The sequence below is a fragment of the Camelus ferus genome, chromosome 12, assembly GCF_009834535.1.
Source record: "Camelus ferus isolate YT-003-E chromosome 12, BCGSAC_Cfer_1.0, whole genome shotgun sequence".
NCBI classification, from domain to species: Eukaryota; Metazoa; Chordata; class Mammalia; order Artiodactyla; family Camelidae; genus Camelus; species Camelus ferus.
In genome coordinates this window covers 45,946,191-45,970,152 of record NC_045707.1, presented here as the reverse complement: position 1 = coordinate 45,970,152, position 23,962 = coordinate 45,946,191, and the positions used below count along the sequence as shown (strand labels likewise).

At 36.3% G+C, this 23,962-nt stretch overlaps 1 protein-coding gene across 1 annotated transcript; it reads right to left on the bottom strand.

The window, feature by feature from the left end:
- Window positions 1-276: 276 nt before the first annotated feature.
- On the bottom strand, window positions 277-23,082 carry NDUFA12 (NADH:ubiquinone oxidoreductase subunit A12). The gene is made up of 4 exons (XM_006179872.3): window positions 22,912-23,082; window positions 21,957-22,039; window positions 17,783-17,870; window positions 277-559 (listed from the first exon to the last, which is right to left on the bottom strand). The coding sequence occupies exons 1-4, from the start codon at window positions 22,995-22,997 to the stop codon at window positions 379-381; spliced, it is 438 nt and encodes a 145-aa protein (XP_006179934.1). The 5' UTR covers window positions 22,998-23,082; the 3' UTR covers window positions 277-378.
- Window positions 23,083-23,962: the final 880 nt, after the last annotated feature.

The window sequence follows — 23,962 nt, the reverse complement described above, 5'->3', positions numbered from 1 at the left end:
AAGCCACCCAGCTCTGATGTCTCTTAGCCTCTCCATTCAAGTTTCAAATTCCCATGAAAACATCTGTTTGGCTCAGTTCAGTGTTAGGTCTTCCCCCATCAATCAGCTATGGCAGTGAGGGAGGGTCACCAAGCACAGACACAACTACGAGGGTGAGGGGGAACTGTAAACCAGGCAGCCACCCCAACAGAAATCAACTTTAATTACCCATGTTTGTAAGCTTCTATTTTGCAGTAGATGAATTACAAAGGTAAGAGCAAAAAGGTACAAAAGACATGGCTTAATCAAACAATTTTAATGACGTTAATAGTAAGCAGTAAAAGTACAATTACATGGCAAGCCTCACATTTTACATGTTTAAAATGTTTTTAATTGTCTTTATTTGTAAGGTGTTGAAGGTGGGACCCACTCCTGAATCTTCTTTCTAGTGGTGGAATAAGGTACATATTGTTGTGGAGTGCCAGTCACGTTGAATTTATGGTTTGTCCAAATGAATTTACGAGCAGTAGGTGGTTTTGTTGTCGGAGGATCATCAGTCATGCAGTGAAGCCAACGATGCCTTAAAGAGGGACAAAAGGACAGTTATGAAGAGGCAGCACAGTGTAGTGGGATGAGGGTTAAGAGGGCAGCTCTGGAGCTACTATGTTGCTTCAGCTCAAATCTCAGTTCCATCACAATCAGCTGAACTTTTTTATGCCTTAGTTTTTTTTCATCTGAACATTCCTACAAAGGATAGTATAAGGATTAAGTGAGATAATACACACAAAGCACCTAGAAAAATTCCTATGCATAGTAGGTACTCAACAAATGTTAGTTATTGCTATTATGATTACTATATTTCATCTAATCTAGGACACTGTCAATTTTAAGACACACCATATTTCTAAGAAAGAAAAACTGCTGTTAATTAAATTCTGAAACTACTGATTATAACATATACATATATATGGCTAGGTAACTGGCTAAAACCAGTAAGAATAGAGATAAAGTACTATTGTTGCTGTATTTGTGTCTAAAGATAATCATATCATGATCAGCTAATACAAAGAATGAAGAAGTCTGTACCCGCTGGGCTGGTTTCTCTCTTACATCCTTCAAAAGAAACTGGGAATTAGTGAAAATAACCTGAAACAATAAACCATGACTATTAATATGAGCTCTGAAACCCGGTTGAGACGCTGGTGGTGAGACAGTCTCTACTAGCCACTCGAAGGAAGGATTAGCTGTCAAAATCAAGTCTGTAACTTATCAAGGGGCTTTATGTAAGCTTAAGGCATGGCAGAAATATTTAACTTTTATCTTGTTGAGTCAGCTTAAGTAACTAAAGAAAATTTTTATTCAAATACTTGCTGCCAAGACTCCTGAAAGTTACAATGATATTTAAGGAACCATAGTCCAAAGCTCTTATATGCCTATTCAGTAACTTAACTGAGAGCTCATGGAAAAATTAAAATTCTCAAGAAAGCTAAAAGGTTATTTTTTACCACAACACATAAAATCTGAACATGTTCCTCCAGTAAGGCTACTGGCTAGTCAGGAAATGAGTAAATGGTAATTTATTCTCATTATGGTAGAATAAGAAATTATGAGGAACAAGAAAATGTTTATAGTCCTCTAGGCTAATATAACCCTTCTGTTAAAATTATATTATTAAATAAAGGCTAAAGAAACAAAACCTTTTAGATTTCCACACCAAAGAGTTTTTGCAAAATAGGTTTTCAGTTGGGTCATTTTTATTCTAATTAACTAAAGATGTCAATGGACTAACTAGTCTAGAAAACTCTGTTGGGCTGGCATTAGATCCATTTCCATTTTTTATCACTGTTATTATCTTACAGGACAGGATATGAAATTAGTTACACTTGATGATAAAGTCAGTGAAATCTCACTACAAATAAGGAGACTGGCAGAAAAGCAAAAGTTATAAACACAAAAGAGATAAATATTTACAATGAAAATATATTACACTTTGGGAAAAATTCAGTACTCCAACATATTCTAGTGTGTCAAAATAACTGGAAAGCAAGATATTAAATCACAGTTGCAAATAAATCCCATAAGTGGAGGATTCAATTTTCAGTTGTATATGAAGAAAAAGTGTGCAAAGGAACAGGGAAAGAAGACTTTCCCCTTAATTGAAAATATACTATTCCGCTTAAGTTTGAGGTTGTCAGCCATTCAAAATACAAAATGGGGGATTTGTGAAGAAAGAATAAAAGAGCACAAAAGGAAATTTAAGAAATAAAAATATATACCATATAAAGTAGATTTTAAAAAATCATTGTGAATGAAAACAGTCTTTAAGATAGATATTAATAAGAAAAATTTTAAAGTTTAATTTTCCCTTTCAGAAAATTCCCGGAAATAAAACATTAACAAATAACAGCCAATAATAACAAAAACATAGGTGGTTTTGAATCTTCTCTTTAGACAGTTCACATTATTAATTTTGGGAATCAAGGCTGGCTTCTGACTTTAATGTTCATTTTTCAGGTATTTTCACTTAACATCACTGAGCCTAGAAATGCCAAAGATTTTTCAAATTTTCAAAAAATAAATATAAAAGACTAAAAAACCCTCCAGATTGTTTTTTGAGGTAAAAATATTCATTATGCTAAAACCATTATTACTCTATCCTACTTTAGTTTATGAAAATATTCTCATGCATATCACTCAGTCACTTATTTAGGATTAATCTAAGTATTTCATATTTTTAAAATGAGGAAACAGAATTGAAATGATTTTCCAAAGGTCCCAAAGCATGTGAGTCACAGAGCTAAGGCTTGAACACAGCTTTCCAATGGCTGAAGAGAAGTTTTCGATCAGAAACATAAATACAATTAATAGATGAAAACTGGATTGGGATTATGATAGCATCTAAGTATCTGCCAAAATCCTGAGATCCATCTAACCCCAGGATAGGACTGATAAATTTAACAAATTTAAAAAACAAAGACAGTTCATTACAAGATAGCCAATTCAAACTCTGTTAGCTCAGTAATGATTATTTTTAATTAAATGTAATCTGAACCAAAATCCCAATAGGGCTTGACAATTATAATTCTAAGGATCAGATGAAAGTCTTATCTTAAGAAAGCCATGAAAATTTACAACTATCAGGAAGACTGGCATTACTAGATATTAAAGCCATAGACATTAGAATGGCATAAAAATTGATATAAAAATTTTGGTACAAAAGCACAATAATAAAACAGAATGAAATTCCCCAGACAAGGATATATAAGGTAAGGCTGGCCTTTTAAATTACTGGGGAAAGTAAACATTTCTCAACAAATTATGCTAAGATAATTAATTTTTTTGAAAAAAATTAGATTTTCCAAGCCATATATCAGAATAATTACAGACAGATTAACAGTGCTCAGATACAAATGGGAGAATATTTATATCCTTAAGATACACTGATAGTCACAGACTATGAAGGACTATTTAAGCTTTTAATATCAAAGGCAAAAAGCCATAAAGAAAAAATGATAATTTTACTACATAAAAACTAATTTACGTCCTAAAACTTCGCAAACAAGATTAAAAAATAAAAAAGGGGAAAATATTTGTAACATACAGAAAAGCAGTTTATCTATCATTACAAATCAGAAAGAAAAAAATCAAACACCCAATAGAAAAATATATAAAAGAAGTTAAAGATAAGTCATAAAAGGAAAAAATAAAAGCGGCAAACAACAAAAAAAAGTTTAATCAAGGAAATGCAAATTAAAACAAGATGTAACATATTACTAGCTAAATTAGCAAAAATTTTTAAAAATAATATAATACCAGTATTGGTGAAGTTATAGAGAAATCAACAGTCACATACAGCTGAATGCATTTATCCTTAGAGTGTAAACTGAGGGCTATATGACAGTAGGTACCACAGCACGTACACTCCTGGATGCAGCAATTTTACCTGTAGGAATTTGCCCTAAGGAAATAAGATGTGTGGATAAATGCTTACATACAAGGATGTTGACCACAGCTTTATTTATAACAGTGAAAACATGGAAAGAATAAAACCAAGAATAATATAGGGAATACTTACATATCTCAGGGCATATCCATATGACAGAAGACTAAAGCCTCATTAAAAATTATGTTAGAGAATTTTTTATGACTTGAGAAAATGCTCACCATATGTTAAGTTTGAAAAGCAGGTTATGTACTTAATGATACTAGATAGCATTTATAAGTCACAGGCACTGTTCTAAACACTTTACAAATATTAACTCATTTAATCCTTAAAACAACTCTATGAGACAGATGTTATTATCCCAATTTAATAAATGAGGAAACTAGAGCCCCAAGAGTTTAAATAACTTGCCCACCATAGTAAAGCTAGAATTCAAACCCTGGCTACATCTTCAAAAAGCCCACATACATTAAAAACAAAAACAAAGTCTTTAAGCCATTTTGAGTTTATTTTTGTGGATGATGTGAGAGAGTGTTCCAACTTCACTGATTTACATGTGGTTCTCCAGCTTTCCCAACACCACTTGCTGAAGAGATGGTCTTTTCTCCATTTTATATTCTTGCCTCCTTTGTTGAAGATTAATTGACCATAGGTGTGTGGGTTTACTTCTGGGCTCTCTATCCTGTTCCATGGAGCTATATGTCTTTTGTGTGTGTGCCAATACCATGCTGTTTTGATTACTGTAGCTCTGTAGTATTGTCTGAAGTCTGGGAGGGTTAGGCCTCCAGTTTTGTTCTTTTTCCTAAGTCTTGCTTTGGCAATTCTGGATCTTTTGTGATTCCATATAAATTTCAAGATTATTTGTTCTAGTTCTGTGAAAAATGTCCTGGGTAATTTGATAGGGATCACATTAAAACCGTAGATAGCTTTGGGCACTATGGCCATTTTAACAATATTAATTCTTCCAATCCAAGAGCATGAGATAGCTTTCCATTTCTTTAAATCATCTTTAATGTCCTTTATCAATGTTTTATAGTTCTCGGTGTATAAGTCTTTCACATCCTTGGTCAGGTTTATTCTTAAGCATTTTTTTTTGATGTGATTTTGAAACGGATTTTTTTTAACTTTCTTTTTCTGATATTTCATTGTTAATATAAAGATATGCAATGGATTTCTGTATGTTAATCCTGTATCCTGCTACTCTGTTGAATTCATTTATCAGTTCTAGTAGTTTTTGTGTAGAGTCTGTAGAGTTTTCTATATTTATAGTATACTATCATCTGCACATGGTGACAATTTTACCTCTTCCCTTCCAGTATGGATCCCTTTTTCTCTTTCCTGATTGCTGTGGCTAGGACTTTCAATATTATGTTGAACAGAAATGGTGAGAGTGGGCATCACTGTCTTGTTCCAGATTTTAGCAGGAAGGCTTTCAGCTTTTCACCATTGAGTATTATGCTGGCTGTGGGTTTGTCATAAATAGTCTTTATTATGCTGAGATATGTTCCCTCTATACACACTTTGGTAAAATATTCTCTGACAGAAATCATAGCAATGTTTTCTTAGGTCAGTCTCCCAAGGCAACAGAAATAAAAGCAAAAATAAACAAATGGGACCTAATCAAACTTATAAGTTTTTGCACAGTAAAGGAAACCATAAATAAAATGAAAAGACAACCTACGGAATTCGCAAACAATGCAACTGACAAGGGCTTAACTTCCAGAATACACAAACAGCTCACACAACTCAGTAACAAAAAAAACAAACAATCCAATCAAACAAATGGGCAGAGTACCTACATGGACCTTTCTCCAAAGACATATAGATGGTCAACAGGCACATGAGAAGATGCTCAATATCATTAATTATCAGAGAAATGCAAACCAGAATTACAATGAGGTATCACCTCACACCAATCAGAATGGCCAAGATAAAAAGCCCACAAACAATAAATGCTGGAGAAGGTGTGGAGAAAACAGAACACTCCTACACTGTTGGTAGGAATGTAATTTAGTGCAACCACTATGGAAAACAGTATGGCGATTCCTTTAAAAAACTAAAAATAGACTTACCATATAATCTAGCAATCCCACTCCCGGGCATATATCTGAAGAAAACTATAATTTAAAAAGAAGCATGTACCCCAACTATTCATAGCAGCACCATTTACAACATCCAAAACATGAAAACCACCTAAATGTCCATCGGCAGATGACTAGATAAAAGTTGTGGTATATATAATGGAATATTACTCAGCCATAAAAAAGAATGAAATAATGCTATTTGCAGCAACATGGATGGACCTACAGATTACCATACTAAGTGAAGTGAGTCAAAGACAAATATATGATATCACTCACATGTGGAATCTAAAAAAATGATACAAATGAACTTATTTACAAAACAGAAACAGACTCACAGACATAGAAAACAAATTTATGATTACCAAAGGGAAAGCAGGGGAGAGAGAAATCAGGTGTTTGGGATTATCAGATACAAGCTATTATATACAAAATAGATAAACAACAAGGTCCTACTGTATAGCACAGGGAACTATATCTAATATCTTGTAATAACCTATAATGAAAAAGAATATATATATATAACTGAATCACTATGCTGTACACCAGAAATTAACACAACACTGTAAATCAACTATACTTCAATTTAAAAAAAAAAACCCAAAACAAAGTCTACATATGCATAGGAAAAGAGAAGATGGGAAGAATATATAACAAAAAGCTAACAGTGGTTTGTCTCTATGTGGCAGGATAATAGATCACTTTTATTTGCTTTGTTATTTTCTGTAGTAAACATGTACTACTATATAAGATGAAAGAAAGTTATTAAAAAAAGAAATCCTTCTAATCTGAAACAACTAGAGATGTTTTTTAAATCCTGCCCTAATCATCTGTCATTTGGGACTAAAAGTAGGTTGTCTATTTCTAACCCCATTTCATCCCACTTTAAGCCATTTCTTTAAAAAAAAAAAAAATCACTCTTTAAAGAATTAAAAGTTTTAGTGGCAGATAGACTGTTTTTCTTAGTCTATCTTAATGGAATTTTTTCTATGTCAATTCCAAAGCATGTCATTCACTACAGTTACACAGAAAAAGTTCAAACTGCTTTTTAATCTAGAAACCAAAATTTTCCACATATCACTATCTCTAGCATATACTAGACACTGATAACCTGTCAACATAATGAAAATTTATTCTGGATATTGGGATCAAGAGTAGTTCCTTGATCACCAAGAGTAATACACAGTTTATTTCCACACCCCAGGTATGAAATTTTCCAACAACTTATCTTTGCAAAATGTTAGAATCAGAAGCACTGAAAAGTAAATAAAACGTGTTAAACAAATGTTGAATTTTAAAAATCAAAATAATCCTGTCTTCTCCTTAAAATTAACACATTTTTAACAGAGAAAGGTTATAAAGTAACATTCTGTAACATAAGAATATCTACTTAAACATACAGTTTATAGTTTCTTAGAACAGCCTCTTAATACTCTGATTTTCTGGAGCAGAAAATAAACATTAGAAAGGATCTATGAAACTTGGAACCCACTGTACTGAGTAACAGTCATTTCAATTCAGCTCAAAGAGTATTTTATACAACACCTACTATCTGAAAACGGATAGATTAGGCAGGTACATCAAGAGGAAGAAGACAATCTTCTCTGGTGTTGAGATGGCAATTTATTTAGGAAAATCATATTTTAAAGACTATAACATGATTCAGTGTGACAACACATTTAAAAGGACAAGTAGAAGTTAGAATGGAATTCAGAGGTAAATCTAGCTCAAATTCCTAAAAAGCTATAAAAGGAGTAACAGACAAACCATTTTTGGATCAGCTAGAAGCAGCAAAGAAAATTATTGTAACCAAAAAGCAAAATAACAGTTGTTTCCAGTAAAATAGTATACCCACATTCATTAAACAAATATTTATTGAGCAACTATAATGTGCTAGATGCTGCTTTAGGCATTAGCAACACAATAGTGAACAAAATATTTACCAAGAATTATGGTAGTTGGAGAAACAATAAATTAAATACGTAACAAAATGCAAGGCATAGATAAGTGCGACCAGGATAAAAACTAGAGCAGGGGAAAGGGAAACGGTGTGAGGGAAAAGGGCTCTTTTAGCTAGGGGAGTCTGGGGAGCCACTAAACAGCCACCTGAACAAAGTGATGGCGTGAGCCAGGCAACATCTGGGGAAAACAGCTAGTACGAAGTGTGCTCATTTGCTCAAGGAAAAGCAAGAAGGCCAATGTGGCTACTAAGTCCAGAGTCAGCAGGGCAGTGAACCCGGCAGTGTACAGACCTGGCAGGGCCAGGAGCACATAAGGCCTTGCAGATCATGTAAGGAGTTGGGGTTTTAATTCTCACCATGATGGGAAGCCAATGGAGAGTTCTGGGCAGGGGTCTGATGTTACCTGAGTTACAGTTTAAAATAATCACTCTAATCACTTACTATGCGGAGAATACTAGTGTACTGCAAGAATGTAAGGAGACCAGTTGGGAGGTTTTAGTAGAAGTCCAGGCAAGAGATCACTGTAATTAGACTGGGGTCACAGAGGTAGTGATCAGATGTGGGATACAGTCATAAAGTAAAGCAGAAAGAACCTGCTGATAGACTGGTTATTAAAGAAAGAGTTAAGAAGGACCCTGAAATTTTTGGCTTGAGTAAATAAGAGTCATTTAAGGGCTTCGGAACATTTTGCTTGATAGGCTTGTTAATCTACCTACATTGGGCATTTGAAGATATTTTTAAAAAATCAAATATATTACATTTATAAATGTGCCCTAAAATGCTTAAAGGGATGCAAGTAACTAAACTTGCAAATGGAGATAACTGTTTAGGAGAAGGTAATCCTTATCAAACATTCACCAAAGAACAAGAGAATATAACTGTTCTTTATTTTTATGCAAAATTTACTAATCTTGTTGCCCTATTTATAAATGGAAACTCAAAGCTTAAGAACAACTAAGTTTTAAAATTTGTAGCTGTATAAACAGAATATTAATTTTAAACTCAAATTGCCATTAATCTTTTCTACATACAAAGTCCCTCAGACACTAAAACAAACTGTCAAGTAGAATATCAAGTGATATGGAGAAAACATCTGTGAGAGTGAGGGGAGGAGGAAAACAAAATATTGTATGTAATAAACAAATACATACGTATACGCACATATCCACATATAGTTATTTACAATCACAAACCTTCTGTTGAAGGTGCAACCAGTAAACTACAACCTGTTCTCCACACTGTGATCCTTTAAAAACATTCCTTCCTCTACTTGAAAGCAGATCCTTAACTATTTGTTGAATCAATGAACAAAATGTTAGCAGTGTCTATTTCTTCTAGGCCAAGGAATTAGAATTTATTTTTGTTTGTATGTTGTATTTCTCTGGATTTTCTAAGTTTTCTCTAACAATTGTACATTTTTATAATCAGAAAAAATATTTTAATGATTAGGATTGTTTTAATAACATGGCAAATTGCTTATATTATTGAGAGAAAAAACAGGAAGTAAAACTGAATATGATTATGAATATAACTACGTAAAAATTTATCTAAAAGGATCAAGGAAGTATGCCAAATGTTGACAGTGGTTGTCTCTTAGGAGGGTATGTGGATTATCCCTGCCCACTGACAGATTCTTTCAAACTTTTCTGATCCCTCCAAATTTTTTTCAAAACTAGATTCCATTTAGATTCAATGAAGTTCATATTGCCAAGTCAACATGAATGCTTTTCTGTACTTATCTTACTTAACCTCTCAGCAAAAATCAGTACAGCTACACTTCCCATGTTTGTTGAAATGCTAATCTCTTGCCTTTTCTCTTACTTTGCTAGTTACTTCTCATTCTTTGCTGGCTTGACCTCTCCCCTAAGCTCCAGATTCATACATCCTGCTGTTTACTTGACAAATCTGTTCACTAGGATTTCCAACAGGTGTTGCATACTTACTAAACCCAAAGGAGGCTTTTGATTCCTACCTTCCACCCTCACAACCTATCATTCTCCCAGTCTCCCCATCTGAATGAACGGTATCACCAGCTATCTCAGATCCAAAACCTAAGAATCATCCTTGATTCTTCTTTATCACCTCAGGAAATCACCCTTACCTATCACTTTACTTCTCTACAGAGGCTTCTAGAACATCTTATGTCAACCAAAAAAAAAAAAAAAAAAAAAAAAGCTGGCCATAATGATGTTAAGTATTCTAAATAAATTAACCTTACAAGAGAAAAACATTTTATTTCACCATGGCACTGGAAAAATCTTCAAGGAGAAAATTATTTTGTTAAAAAAGAAACCTTTTAAACATATGCTATAATTTTTAAAAGTGTATTACTTGAGTAATTTAATCATTATTTTAATAAGAAAAAGCCAATACACAAGGAGAGACCAGTGCATTACAGGGAGGAATAAAAGACATTACTTAAAATGAACAGACGCTGCCACCAAGTGGGAAAAAAGTATATATACAGTAAAGAAAAATCTAGGCAAGCCATGGTTTTTCTTTTTTTAAAAACTTGGTTCAAAGGATTTCAGAGTTCTAATATTTCAAACCATAAAAGAAACATCTGTGTCTTCTGATGTAAGTGAAAAGAGTAATTTCATACTATTATGCATAAAATAGCCCAACCTTTCTACCTTTCTACCCATAACAACATTTTATCTTGTAAAATTTCATGTAGATACTGATTACTTACTTGGTTTACTACCATAAAAATGAAAATAAAGATTATTGTGCACTACTGTATAGATGGTGCCAATTAGCTAACATAAAGATAAAACTGAGGGCAATCAAAAGTGGTAAAAGACAGTATTTGTAATCTACTGAAATACTTTGAGCATTCCATTCAATCAAGTTAAAGAAAGGAGGGGAGGTACAGCTCAGTGGTAGAATGTGTGCTTAGCATGCAGGGGTCTTGGGTTCAATCTCCAGTACCGCCATTAAAAAAACAAAAACAAAACACCTCATTACCTCCTCCACCCAAAAACAAACAAAAGAACAATCAAGTTAAAGAAGAAATTAAAATCTCAGGAAGGTACCATAACAAAGAAAAATAACAGACTTTAAGTTAAAGTGCAGTATTAGTCTACCAGCCAGTATTCATTAAGTGACTATAAACTCCCAAAGAGCAAGGACTATGTATTTTGTTCACCACTATGAATGTATAAACCAACCAGTGCCTGACATACAGTGGGATGCTCAATAACTATTTGTTGAATGAATGAACTATCTATAACCTGGGTACTGTGCTAGGTTCTAGGCAATACATTTATTATTTTCAAGGTATGAGTAGCTCCACGGCCCATCCCAGAATTTGCATCATCATGTATACCTTTTGTTGATCTACTAGTAAACCTAAGAGTTTTACTGACTGCTGATAGATTCAAAGAAAATGAAAGCCTTGCAACAAGACAGGCAAAATGAACTCATTTTCCCACAAGATTTCTAATGTTCCCACAAGATTAGGGAACATTAAGTGAGCAACAAATGTTTATTAATGATATTCTTTTTTTTAACATTTTTTATTGATTTATAATCATTTTACAACGTTGTGTCAAATTCCAGTGTTCAGCACAATTTTTCAGTCATTCATGGACATTAATGATATTCTTGATTCTATCAAAACCGCTGATGTCTCTGAAGGGAAATCCTTCTCCAGGTGAGACCACATAGTTATAGAACAGACTCACAGACCATCATGGGCCACACTGGGCACCAGACAACTCAGAAGGACAGAGGACAGGAACCACAGCTTGCCAGCTGAGCAGCATCAGGTGTTCCTCTCATCGGGAGTCTCTGCAGTAGTTAGTTAATGCAGATAACAGCTCACCTAGCCATCCAGGAGCTATTTTCTTTGACTCCCAGGATGACACAGCACAGGCTCAAGGGAGATGCGAGCTATACCAGGCTGGTGGCAGGAGCTGCCCTGACTTAAAAACTTCATGTCCACAAAAGCTAGTATCTCTAATAGCAACAGCTCCATAAGCACGGCTTCAGGATTCCCATTCCCAAAAGGGACATACATTTTAAGAGCAGCAAATCAGGGAAGCCCAAAGATAGCTAACTCATCAAGCATTTATAAATCCTCTCAATCTAGATGCAATTCACCAATCAAGGATCAGTTTTATCCAGCAATATGGTTGATACAATCTAATCTGGTTTCCGGAGTAACAGAGCTAGATATTTAACTGAAGATCAGATTCTCTTAACCCATTTACCCATAATTAATGAAACTGCATACTGCACTAGATAATATCACTCGAAGTTCTATTTCTAAGTGCCAACCTCTATTCTGACTTCCAGACTAGTGTTTTCAACTGTCTCCCCACCATCCCCACTTGGTTGTCCAACTGGCATCTTGGCTAGAACTCTTGATCACCCTTTTCAACTCTGCTTCTCCTGTCCTACCTGCTCTTTCTCTTCTCAGTAAACAGACCACTAGTTCAGGCTGAAAAGCTTGAAGTCACCTTTTTCTCTCAAAATCCAATCCATCAGCAAATCCTATTGACTCCATCTTACTTCAAAATATACCCCCTTGGCAGGCAGCCTCTAAAGTGGCCTCCAGTGATCACATCCTCCTGGTATTCACACCCTTGTGTGATCCCGTCTCCCTGAGTGTGGGCTAGCTCTAACCACTCACTTCTAACAAACAGAAAAGAGCAGAAGTGTGGGGTGTCACTTCTGAGATTAGGAAGACTGTGGCTCCCATCTAGGATCTTCTCTTTCATTCGTTCTCAGATTGTAACTCTGGGAAAGCCAGCTGCCATGTCATGAGGTGGCCTTGTGGAAAGACCCAGATGAGTGTGCTCGGAAGCAAATCTGAGGCCTGTCTACAGCCATGTGAATGAGTTTGGCAGCAGATACTTCCCAATTCAAACCCCGAGATGACTACAGCCCCAGACGATATCTTCACTGTAGCCTTGTGCGAAATTCTAAGCCAGAGGCATCCAGCTAAGCTGACTCAAATTCCTTACCTATGGAAATTGTGAGATGATGTTTATTATTTCAAACTAAATTTGCAAAATCTGCTACACAGAGGTAGGTAAATGATACAATTCCAAATCTCACTACCTATACCACTAGCAGCTCATCCAACCTTGATCACCTCCGGCCTAGTCAACTATACGAACAGCTTCTTAAGTGACTGGCCCACTTCCATAAGGCTTCCTTTCTCTATTCAGAGATGCTTTAAAAATTTAAATCAGAGTCCTAAAGCCATCAGGTGGGGCTAAGCAAGGTAGGCATCCATTTGTGCTTGGCATGGGGGTTGGGAGGGCAGAGGAGGAGTGTGGCAGCAGCCCAGTAAGGTGTCAGTCTGCACAGGGAGAGCAGGGTGTCCACACAGGGAGGGAGGGTGGCAACCTGGTGTAGGTTGTTGAAGGTAAAGTAGGGTAAGGAGGGAGTCCAGTGGTGGGGAGGTGGGAAGGCAGCAACGGGAACTTAGTTACATATAGTGGAATTCATCAAATAAGTAACTCTATTAAAATCAAAACAGATATAAATACGAAAAGGGAGAAAACTAGAATATAACCTGTGGTGTTGGACTGGATTCAGTGGCCTTGCTGTGGACTTACAGTTTTTAATATATAGAGAGAAAAAAGATAAGAGATACAGAAATGTAGACACACACACACACATATCCATACACATGAAATCATTAGAGGAATTTCCGAGCTTGTCCACTGAGGTGGCCTTGGAGCACTGACACCCCAACAGCAAGAAGCACATCTTGCACACGGATCTTAGCTTCTAAATACCACTCTCCACTGAAAAACAGCAAGCAAGAAAAAAAAAAAAAAAAAAAAAAAAAACAAACCATAGGCCTCTTCAGAAAAATGGCTGTTTCCATGGGTGATCAGGGAAAATATAAGATGAACCTGGAATATCTTTTGTCAGAAAGCAAGAAAAGTGTTCCAAGAATGATGGGAACATTTCAAAAGGACTCCAGATGCAGATGAATGGGTTCCCACTGGTCAAACTGAGTTCAATTTGAGCAATAAAAGAACCGATTAGAGTAACGGTTTATAACCCACTAGTTGAAATAACAGTTCATATTAATAAAAATAAATAAAAGTTTGATGAGTAATTGGGTAGTTACATAACTCAAAGTATCTCCCACAAAATGCTAATTAATTGCAAAGGGAAAATGAATAACTTTAGAATGGAGATATCTGGCAGACACACCCTAATCAAGTGATAGAAGTTTTCAGTAATGAGACAAATCAAGATCAGATGCCATTTAACAGAGTGCAACAGGAAGAATCTGACATTGCTTCTGTGACATTCTTGCCAAAGATGCACAGCCTGAATCTAGTCATGGGGAAACACTGGACAAACCCACAAGGAGGGACATTCTACAACAAAACTGGTCTGTAATTTTCCAAATTGTCAAGATCATAAAAATTGAGGAAAAACTGAGGAACCAATCCAATGTGAAAGAGACTAGAGAAAAATGAGATCTACATGAAATGCAAGACTAAATTCTCTTGCTATAAAGGACATTATTAGGACAACTGATGAAACTTGAACAGGGTCTGAAGATTATACAGTAGCAGTGTATCACTGTTAATTTCCTAACTGACTGGCCATATTTTGGTTATGCAGGAGAATGCTCTTATTTGTAGGAATTACACACTAAAGTGTTCAGTTGTGATACGACATTGTTTTGGCAATTTACTTTGAACTGATTCAAATACTTGTAACATTTCAGAAAATTTGGGATTGTTTCCAATTTTTGTTTTTAGATGTAAAATGGATCATATCCTACCTTACCTTCCAGTAACTTACAAATTGGAACTTTAGGAAAAAAGTCAAAGGATTTATCCACACCTTACAAGATCTACATGATCAATGCCTTAGCTGTTTCTCCTACCTCAGTTTCCATTTTCTTCTCCTCACCCATTCCATTCCAGCCACGCTGGCCATATTGCTATTCTTTGAGTACAAGCAATGCATTTCGAACACAAAAGGCTTTTGCACCTGTGGTTCCTGCTACCTAGAGCTCCTCACCTCCCACCCCTCACCTTCCCCTTCAAATGTCACTTCCTCAAAGAAGCCTTCCCTGACCCCTGTATAAAACAGCCACCTGACCCTCCCATTACTCTTTACTCCTTTATGAGCACCAACTTCCTTGCATTTATTGTTGCCTAAAATATATAACATGTTTGTTTTTCTGCTTCCTCTCAAGAGAGTGAGGACTTTGTTTTACTCACTTGCCATATCCCCAGTGCCCACAATAGTTCTTGGCACCTGGTAGGTATGCAACAGTTATTTGAATGAATAAAGATAACAAATTGTAATTCATTACTCTGTATGTAAGATAATACCTGGCTCTCTAACAAAAGATAAGTCAATCCAACTTCAAATTTATTCATGGATCAAATCAAAGATAACATTAGAATTCCACAATGTATTGCACTCAGAAAAGGGGGTTCTGAGAAACAAACAGCTGAGCTTATCCAAACTATTTCTCCCTACAAAGACGCATCACAAGCTTCCCTTACAAACAAGGGTCATCAAAGGTACTCAGATCTTAGGAGGCTCCACTCCACAAAGAAACTCAGCTTTGTGTTCTCAACTGCCCTCAGGCACCTGCTAGGGTAATGTTATCTTTCACACATTTCAGCTTTTTCATGTGATCTCAGATGTTATATATAAAAGAACTTGCTTGGCCGACTAGTACTTTTATCATTTCAGATTTTTAAAATAAATTCAAATGTGTTTCATCCCACATAATTTAAATTAGTACCCCCTCCCAATCTCCCCCAACAGAGACCTTGAGCACCGATGTTAGATGGGTGCTTTGAAGACGGCCATCAATCTGAACAAGACAGCCTACACACCTTCCACATCCTCCCCAAACCAACCCCACCTGAAAAAACAACCAAATAAAAACTAGAAGGACACCTCATCTCCTAAAGCAACACTCCACTTTGAGATCTTGGTCTCAAATAGTCCCCCTGACACATAGAACGATCCTTTACAGAAGGCAAACCTAAAGTTCCAAACCTAAAATCATAGCTCCTTAAACTTTAACAGAACCACAGGTTACTATTTCCCATGAACCAGAGCACAGACATCCAGCCTCAAATGTAGCATCAGTGCTACTTTCTCATGTTAAGAGCCAGTGAGGTTTATTAGAGACATAAATCCAGTATCGTGGTCTTCATACTACATCACTGACATGAGTCAATGCTCCTAACTAGTCCAAGTAGTGGACCAGAGGTTGAAAACTGGATATAGGTGAAATCTTAACAAACATATTTTATTTAGCTCACACAATATTAAAAAAAAAAAAAGCTATTCTGTCCAATCAAGTGGCCTCAATTTAAATGAAATAAATGCACTTCCTTAGTTGCATTAGCCACATTTCAAACATGTTCTGGGCCACGTGTGGCTAGTGGCTACCCTATTAGACAGCACAGCTATAGAATATTTCCATCATCACAGAAAGTTCTCCTGGATCGTGCTGTATTTAAATTGACAAATATCTTTAAAATAAACATTTAAAACATAAGAACTCTCACAAAGAAATACAGATTTCCACTTTCTCTTAAAAAATCATCTAGAAACCCTTGGCTGAATTCTCACCTGATGGAACTGGACAGAGTGAATGCAGCTGCTGCCCTCTTTGACAACAGTCGGTGCTTTTCAATTCATCATAGTCCCCAATACCCCCAACTGTCCCACATCTGCACTTCACTCACTTATGTTACATGTCTGGATTTCTGAGTCTTTAGAATGAGTGAATACTCTGAGATTATCTCAGTTTCTACTCAATAGAGCTCAAAACTATTTCTGATGGCCAAATTCAACTAAAATAAAATATCACAGTTAACCTGCTGGTAATTTTTAGGGTTTTTTTCTGAAAATTTCTAGACCAACTAGAAAGGTATCTCTAGAGTTTAAATGTGTAGCAACCAGCAACCTCTGAAATGAATGTAAGTACTTGGTTCTGAAATATTTTATTCAAAATTTGGTAATTCAAGTAAGAGCATTTAAAATTTCATTTCAAAATAGGCATATTAAAAATCATAGTTTTTAGAGACCTAATGAACTTGGGGTCTCTCACTTTACAGATGAGAAATCCAAGCTCCAGAGAGGTTAATGAATTTGCTTAAAGTCAAACAGCCAAATAAGATCAGAGCCAGAGTTCTTTTTGCCTTTCTCTTCACTATGGCCAGGTGATACTGTAAGCATACTGTTTTTTCCTCAAAGACAGCCACACCATTATATATTCCAACGTATAATATGATGTTGACACGTCTTGTCAAGGGACAGTCTATGCCTCTCCTGTTAAACACGGGCAGAGTTTTCTAATTGCCTTGACCAGTGGAATGCAGACTCCATACTAGATGATTTCCAAGACTAAGCTGGATGAGGCAACATGGCTAGCCTGGCACTCTCTCTTAGAGTATTTACCTGAGGAGGCTCAGGTTACCCCAGGGTATTCTAATCCAACACGCCAGCTATGCCCCCAGCTAACAGCTAGCATCAACTGCCAGACCCTGAGTGAACACACCCTCAGCTGATTCCAGTGTCCAGCCTTTGAATCTTCCACTTGAAGCCTCGGACATCGTGGAGCATAGATAAGTCATCCCTGCTGTGTCTTGCCTGAACTCCTGACCCACAAAAACTATGAGACAAATACTTGTTGTTTTAAGCTAAGTTTTAGGGTCACTAGGCAAGCAGCCATCGTAACTGGGACAGATGCTTTCAGAAAACCACTGACTGCCTTAAGAATAAATAGACGTTCAACAAATATTTGTGTAATGAAACACATACTGCCAAGTCAAATAAAATAAAATGTTGACTTAGCTTACCATTCAGGGGGCACCATGCTTCCGTCCACATCCCAGAATGTGTTTTTGCCATTCATTTCAGTGGTATATATAACCCATCGGTGACGGCCTGGATGGAGAGATCAACGTCTAGTTTAGAAAGATGTGAGGAAATAAAGACAACCTTTTAAAAAAAAGCATAACTGCAAATATCAAAGAATACAACCTTTTTATTAAGAAAAGATTTCTTTGTGCTCTTACATAGAGAAATGTTAGAGAACTAGAGGCCTGGGTATATTACTGAAGGTAAACTCCAGAGAGTATATGGCACACTTTTATCAACAGCCTGTATGGGGACTGAGGCTCCCTTTGTGGGTAGGGCTCAGCTCAGGCCTTTCCCATAGGAGGACATTTGCTTCTCCCCCAGCTCCCCTGCCAAGAAAGTACTGGGAGGGAAGGAAAGGGGAATGTTCCCAGCCTTTCAGAGTATTCAGGAGAGACAGAGCTCCTCCTGAGACTGGAGCAGGAGAAATGTATTCACAGCAATCATACTTGAATTATACGTTTCCATGTAAATATTTTAAAATAATCACCAGAGATCCTTTTGGAAACTGGTGATTATTACATAATAAGAAAAGATTATATATGATGGTAGATAAGTAGAACAGTTCATGCCATCAAAATACTATAGCTGCATTCTTTATTTAACAAATTTCTGTGAAATAGTTAAGACCTTGAGCACAATTTACAAAATTGTTTCTACTGGGTCTTTAAGTTAGGCAAAGACTAGATTCCAATGAAGACTGTCAAATATTACTACGGGATATTAGGCAAGTTTTATGAGCCTCAGTTTCTTTATCTAGTAAAAGTGGATGATTATATTTATATCTTAAAGTTGCTATGAAAATTAAGTATCACACATACCTAGCTCAGTATCAGTCACATAAATGCATAATAAGCATTAATTCCTCCCATCTCTCCCTCAATGCCCTCACCCCCTACATAGGGAATACTGAATTCATCCCTGTAATGGATTTCAAGCCAATAAGCAAAAGGTAATCTGCATTTCCTTTACAGAGTTTTCCTAGGTAAATATACAATCAACAAATATTGACTACTTAAACATGAATTTATCTATTAAAGAAATATAGATTTCAATCAGGATTTGTTTCCTCTATTAGAGAATCAATCCTGAGAATAATAACTAAAAGTAAACTATAATTCTACAAGGCAGGTGAACATGAAGGCAGACAGAGGAAACCTTGGGAAAGGTTTCATAGTTAGGCCGTAACAACAGAGCTGGGCTTTAACAATCTCTCCATATATATATATATATGAATTTTAAATGTGCATACTCAGACTCAACAATTCCACTTTCAGGAATTTACTCTTAGAATATTTAAACAAGTGAATGTGGATGTAATTACAAGCAAGTTCACTGCAGCATTGTTTCTAGAAGCAAAAAAGTTGAAGGCTATGTATGTAAATATCTATCAAAAGTAGAGTGTCTGACAGACTCACAGACATAGTAAACAAACTTATGGTTACCGGGGCGGGAAAGGGGTAGAAAAGGATAAATTGGGAGTTTGAGATTTGCAAGTACTAACTACTATATATAAAATAGATAAAAAACAAATTTCTTCTGTATAGCACAGGGAACTACATTCAATATCTTACAGTAACCTATAATGGAAAAGAGTATTTTTTATCTATGTATATGTATGACTGAAACATTATGCTGTACACCAGAAATTGACACACTATAAGCTGACTATACTTCAGTTAAATAAAAAAGTTGGTGTGCTTAAGCAAAAACAAAAAAAGGAGAATGTTTGAAAAAATTATAGTTCTTCCATACTGTGTTGCTATTAAAAAGAATGCTGTGAAAAAAAAATGTTTTAAATATGAAAACACAGACAAATGTTCAAACAAAAAAGAATGCTGCAGATACATCCAACTGGCTAATATGGAAAAATGGCCCACGATTTTTAAGTAAAAATATCTCAATTTACAAACAGTATGCATTACACAATTCCTTGAAATAAAAAAAGAATGTTTATAATTCATTTAAGAATATTTAAAATATATTTTAAACTACTTAAAAGAGGGGTAGAATTATGAGAGTTGGGAGCTTTCATTTTTCACTTCATACACTAAGTTTTAATGTTTTTACAACATATATCTTTTTTTAAAGTTTTTTTGGGGGGTGAGATTAGGTCTGTTTGTTTGTTTGTTTACTTTTAGAGGAGGTTCTGGGGATTGAACCCAGGACTGCATGCATGCTAAGCATGCACTCTACCACTTGAGCTATACCCTTCCCCTCATACATCATTTTTTATATTGGCAAAAAGAAAGATATTTCCAACGTGAGGAAAGAAGGAAAGAAGAAAAAGAAGGGGAGAAAATGAAGAAAGCTTAATGTTATACTAGTTTGTAACAATAAAGTGGTAAGTAGAAAGAATATTGGCCCAGGGCTCTGCCACTACCTAGTTCTGTTACTTAATTAAGTTCCTTTCAGATAAGACATTTTCTTGGGCTTCAGTTTCTTTCTCTATAAAACAAGTTTTTAGATAATCTCTTAAAATCTCTCCCAGGTCTAAAACTCTACGATCTGTGTAGGTATTAAAAAAATATGGTTGTAGAGTGTTAAGATATTATTTACCTCTTGTAAACAAACTTGCATCCAATGCAATCACACATGGACACATGGTTTACATATTCCCAAAAAATATTATTAAGCTCAATGACTCAGTTTCTTCATCAGTAAAATGGTGGCGGGGGGAATTAAGTGCCTATCTCCAAAAGATGTTAAATATTAGATAATGTATGTTACATGTGTTTTGCATGCACATGGCACTCATAGGTCATTATTATTTCACATTACACGTTGTTTAGCATGCACATGGCACTCATAGGTCATTATTATTTCACATTACACGTTTTTCCCCTGGATGAAGACTCCTTTTTTTCCCCTCTTGGATACTTTTAATCTCAATTGAAAGATTTTTTTTTTTATTATTATAAAAGTAACAAATGCACATGGTAAAAAAAATTCAGCAGTTCAAGAAGGTAACAATAATAACAACAGTGGTACTGATATTTATTAAGCATTTATGTGCCAAGTGTTAGGCCAGTGGTTCTCAACAGAGGGCATTTTTGCTCCCCAAGGGACATCTGGCAACACTGGGAGACACTTTTGGTTGTCACAACTGCAGAGGCGAGGTGTTTCTGGCATTCGGTGGGGAGATGCCACAGATTTGGAAACTAGCCCCTCTCCACAAAGAATTATCTGGCCCCCATAGTGTTAACAGAGTCGAGGTTGAGAAGCCCTACATTAGGATAAGCTCCTCCCATTTACTTTTCATCTAGTTTTTATACAACTTTATATGGCAAATATTACTATTATTACACTACTTTATAGATGAGGAAACTGAGGCTTAGAGATGTTAATTAGGTAAACTTCAAAGTTACAAAGTTATAAAGTAGCGGACAGAATGTTCAACCCCCACCATCTGATGCTACCTCTAAGTTTCTTGCGGTTCCTTCCAAAATTTAATATGTACACAAAAAGCATGCATTTTCTCCCTGTCAGGATATCAGACATTGTTCTGCAACTGGAGCTTTTCATGTTACACACATCTTTGATATCTTTCTATATAAAATGTATAGGTTTATATCATTCTTAATAACAACAAAGTATTCTAAAAAATGTACAATCATAGTGTCCAATTGATACACACTTGTGTTGCTTTTAGAATTTACTACTAAAACAATGCTGCAATGGGTGTCTTTGTTTTGCAAGAATATCTGAAGGTGAGTTCTCAGAAGTGGAAGTGCTAGGACAAAAGATATGTGTAATGTAAACTAACAAAATTTACCAACTGTCCTCCAAAAAGACTGCATTAACCTATATACTACTATGGCACTTCCCCACATGATTTATTAGATTGGCAAATACGTCAAAATTTGATAGGTGACAAAAGACAACACTGTTTATTGAGCTGCATTTCTGTAATTACAAGTGAGGATGAGCATCTTTTCAGGCCTTCATTGGTCATTCAGCTTTCTTTTCCTGTGAATTATCTTGTTCTTTTTCCTACTGAGTTCTTCACGTTTTACAAATACTTTATAGAAGTTTCTTGTACATTGTGGAAAACAGAGTCAAATCAAATCCCAATCTCACTCCCATCATTCATACCAAAAATACTGCACTCACCAAAAAACTGCTTGTTGTCTTCATAGTATTTGTTTCCATATTTGTCTTCCCCCACTAATGTACCAACCCTCACATCATTTGCCCTGTGAATGTCGAAAAGAAAACATTTTAGAATTATTCTTTGTTCAAAACACAAACATAAACAGAGAACACCAACTTTCACAAACAAAGGCAGCCTCATCACCTAGAAAAATGAGCGGATGCTGGGTAGTTACTGATTGTATACTTCTAGCCTTCATCCCCAGGTTCACGGAGAATCCCACTGTCGATGAATCAGCTTTCAAGTAAGAGCTCTAGATAATCCCAGTACCATTTCCCAGTACCATGACAGCACGAGAAAACATAAAGTGACCCAACTGATGTGCCTAAAGTCCACTAAATATATAGATAGAATATCTTCAAATTACTAGACTACTTTTACCCACTATGCCTAGGTCACGGAGCTCTGGAGTTAGCAAAAACCTTCAGAAAATCTGCAAGCTGAAGTATTTCATCTCCTTAAAATGATACAAATATCTCCTGGCTCTTTCATTTGGCTCTGGGTCTCCAACTAGGTTTCTGTGGACGATGCTGCTCGTCCAATTTTCTGAATGTACCATTATGGGACCATTATGATCACTTCGTTCAACGCCTCACTGTACGGGGGGAGGAAAGTGAAGGCCAGCGAAGGGGGAAAAGTTTCCCAAGGTCACACAGTGAGTGTTGGGCAATGTACTCTCCAAGAAGCAGGGCAAGGGACAGCCCATGTCACAGCTGACTCTAGGGCCTGCTTTGGTCCTGTCTCCAGGAGACCCCTGGCCAGACTTCGGCCCGGAGGAAACTGGGCAGAGACTGGCCGGTCGTCCTTGACAAGAGTTGCGGATTCTCCAAGGTGACCCAAGCCGGAGCCCCTTTCCAAAAAACCAGCCAACGCAAGTCCAGCTCCAGAGGCAAGAGCATGGCTCCGACCGCCTACCTGAATAAAATCCGTAGGTAGCCGCGGAGGCCGCCGTGGCCGCTGACCTGCTGCAGCCCGCGCTTCAGGACCTGCAGGAGCTCCATCTTGTCCCGCAGGCCCCGCCTCGCCGGCGCGCCGCGCAAAACCCACCGGGTGGAAGCGGCCACTCAGCGGCAGGGAGCCGACCGTAGAAGGTTCCCACGCAAGCGCGCCATGCGGAAGTGGCCCTGCGCATGCGCTGGCGTGGAGCACTCCCCCCACCCACCCCTTTGCGGCCTCTTACCCGTTTCCAGAAAAGGTGCAGTTGATTGGTTTCCTTCCAAAAGGATTTTCAGAGATTGCGTTTAGAAGGCAGGACATGTAGTGGAAAACTCATCTCAACTTTCCCAGGCGGAGGTTTCTCCTTTGGGGATCTCAGTTTCCTCATCTAAAATGATTGCCTTAGACTACTCCAAAAATCTTTTCTAGAGCCAAGATTGTTTAGAAACAACATACCATTAAGGAATTCAGTATTAAGCATGTAATGATATTGCACATTCAAAAATAAGTACATTCGATATTAGCGTTATGTAGGTAAGCGATTGAGGAGGAGAAACAGAAAAATATAAGATTTTAAGTATCTGCTCCCAAGGATTTAATGATTTAATTCCAAGTTTAAAATTAAAATTTTAAATATTTAAAATGTATTAGAAAAATAATTCATGTATGACATTAGAAATTTTAAATAGTAAAGGATGTTAAATGAGCACTATTATTTCTAATTTTCTAGCAGCTAACTTTATAATTTTAAATGTTTTAAAATTCATATTCGTTGATCCATGAATTTGGAACAGATTGATTCCCAACTATTTGAGATGAGAAATTTAGCATATGTCACTTCTCTCACCTTTTCTCATCCTTCGCTCTTTCAGGCTCTAGTGTACCATTTCTTTAAAAAGGTCAAGGTTTGTAAGATTTACATTCTAATCCATAGCTGCAAGTTTTCATAATTGTCTAAAGAGCTTTAAAGATTGAAATACAATATTATTTCTTGAAAATGACCAAGTAAGACTGGGCCTGGAGAAGAGGT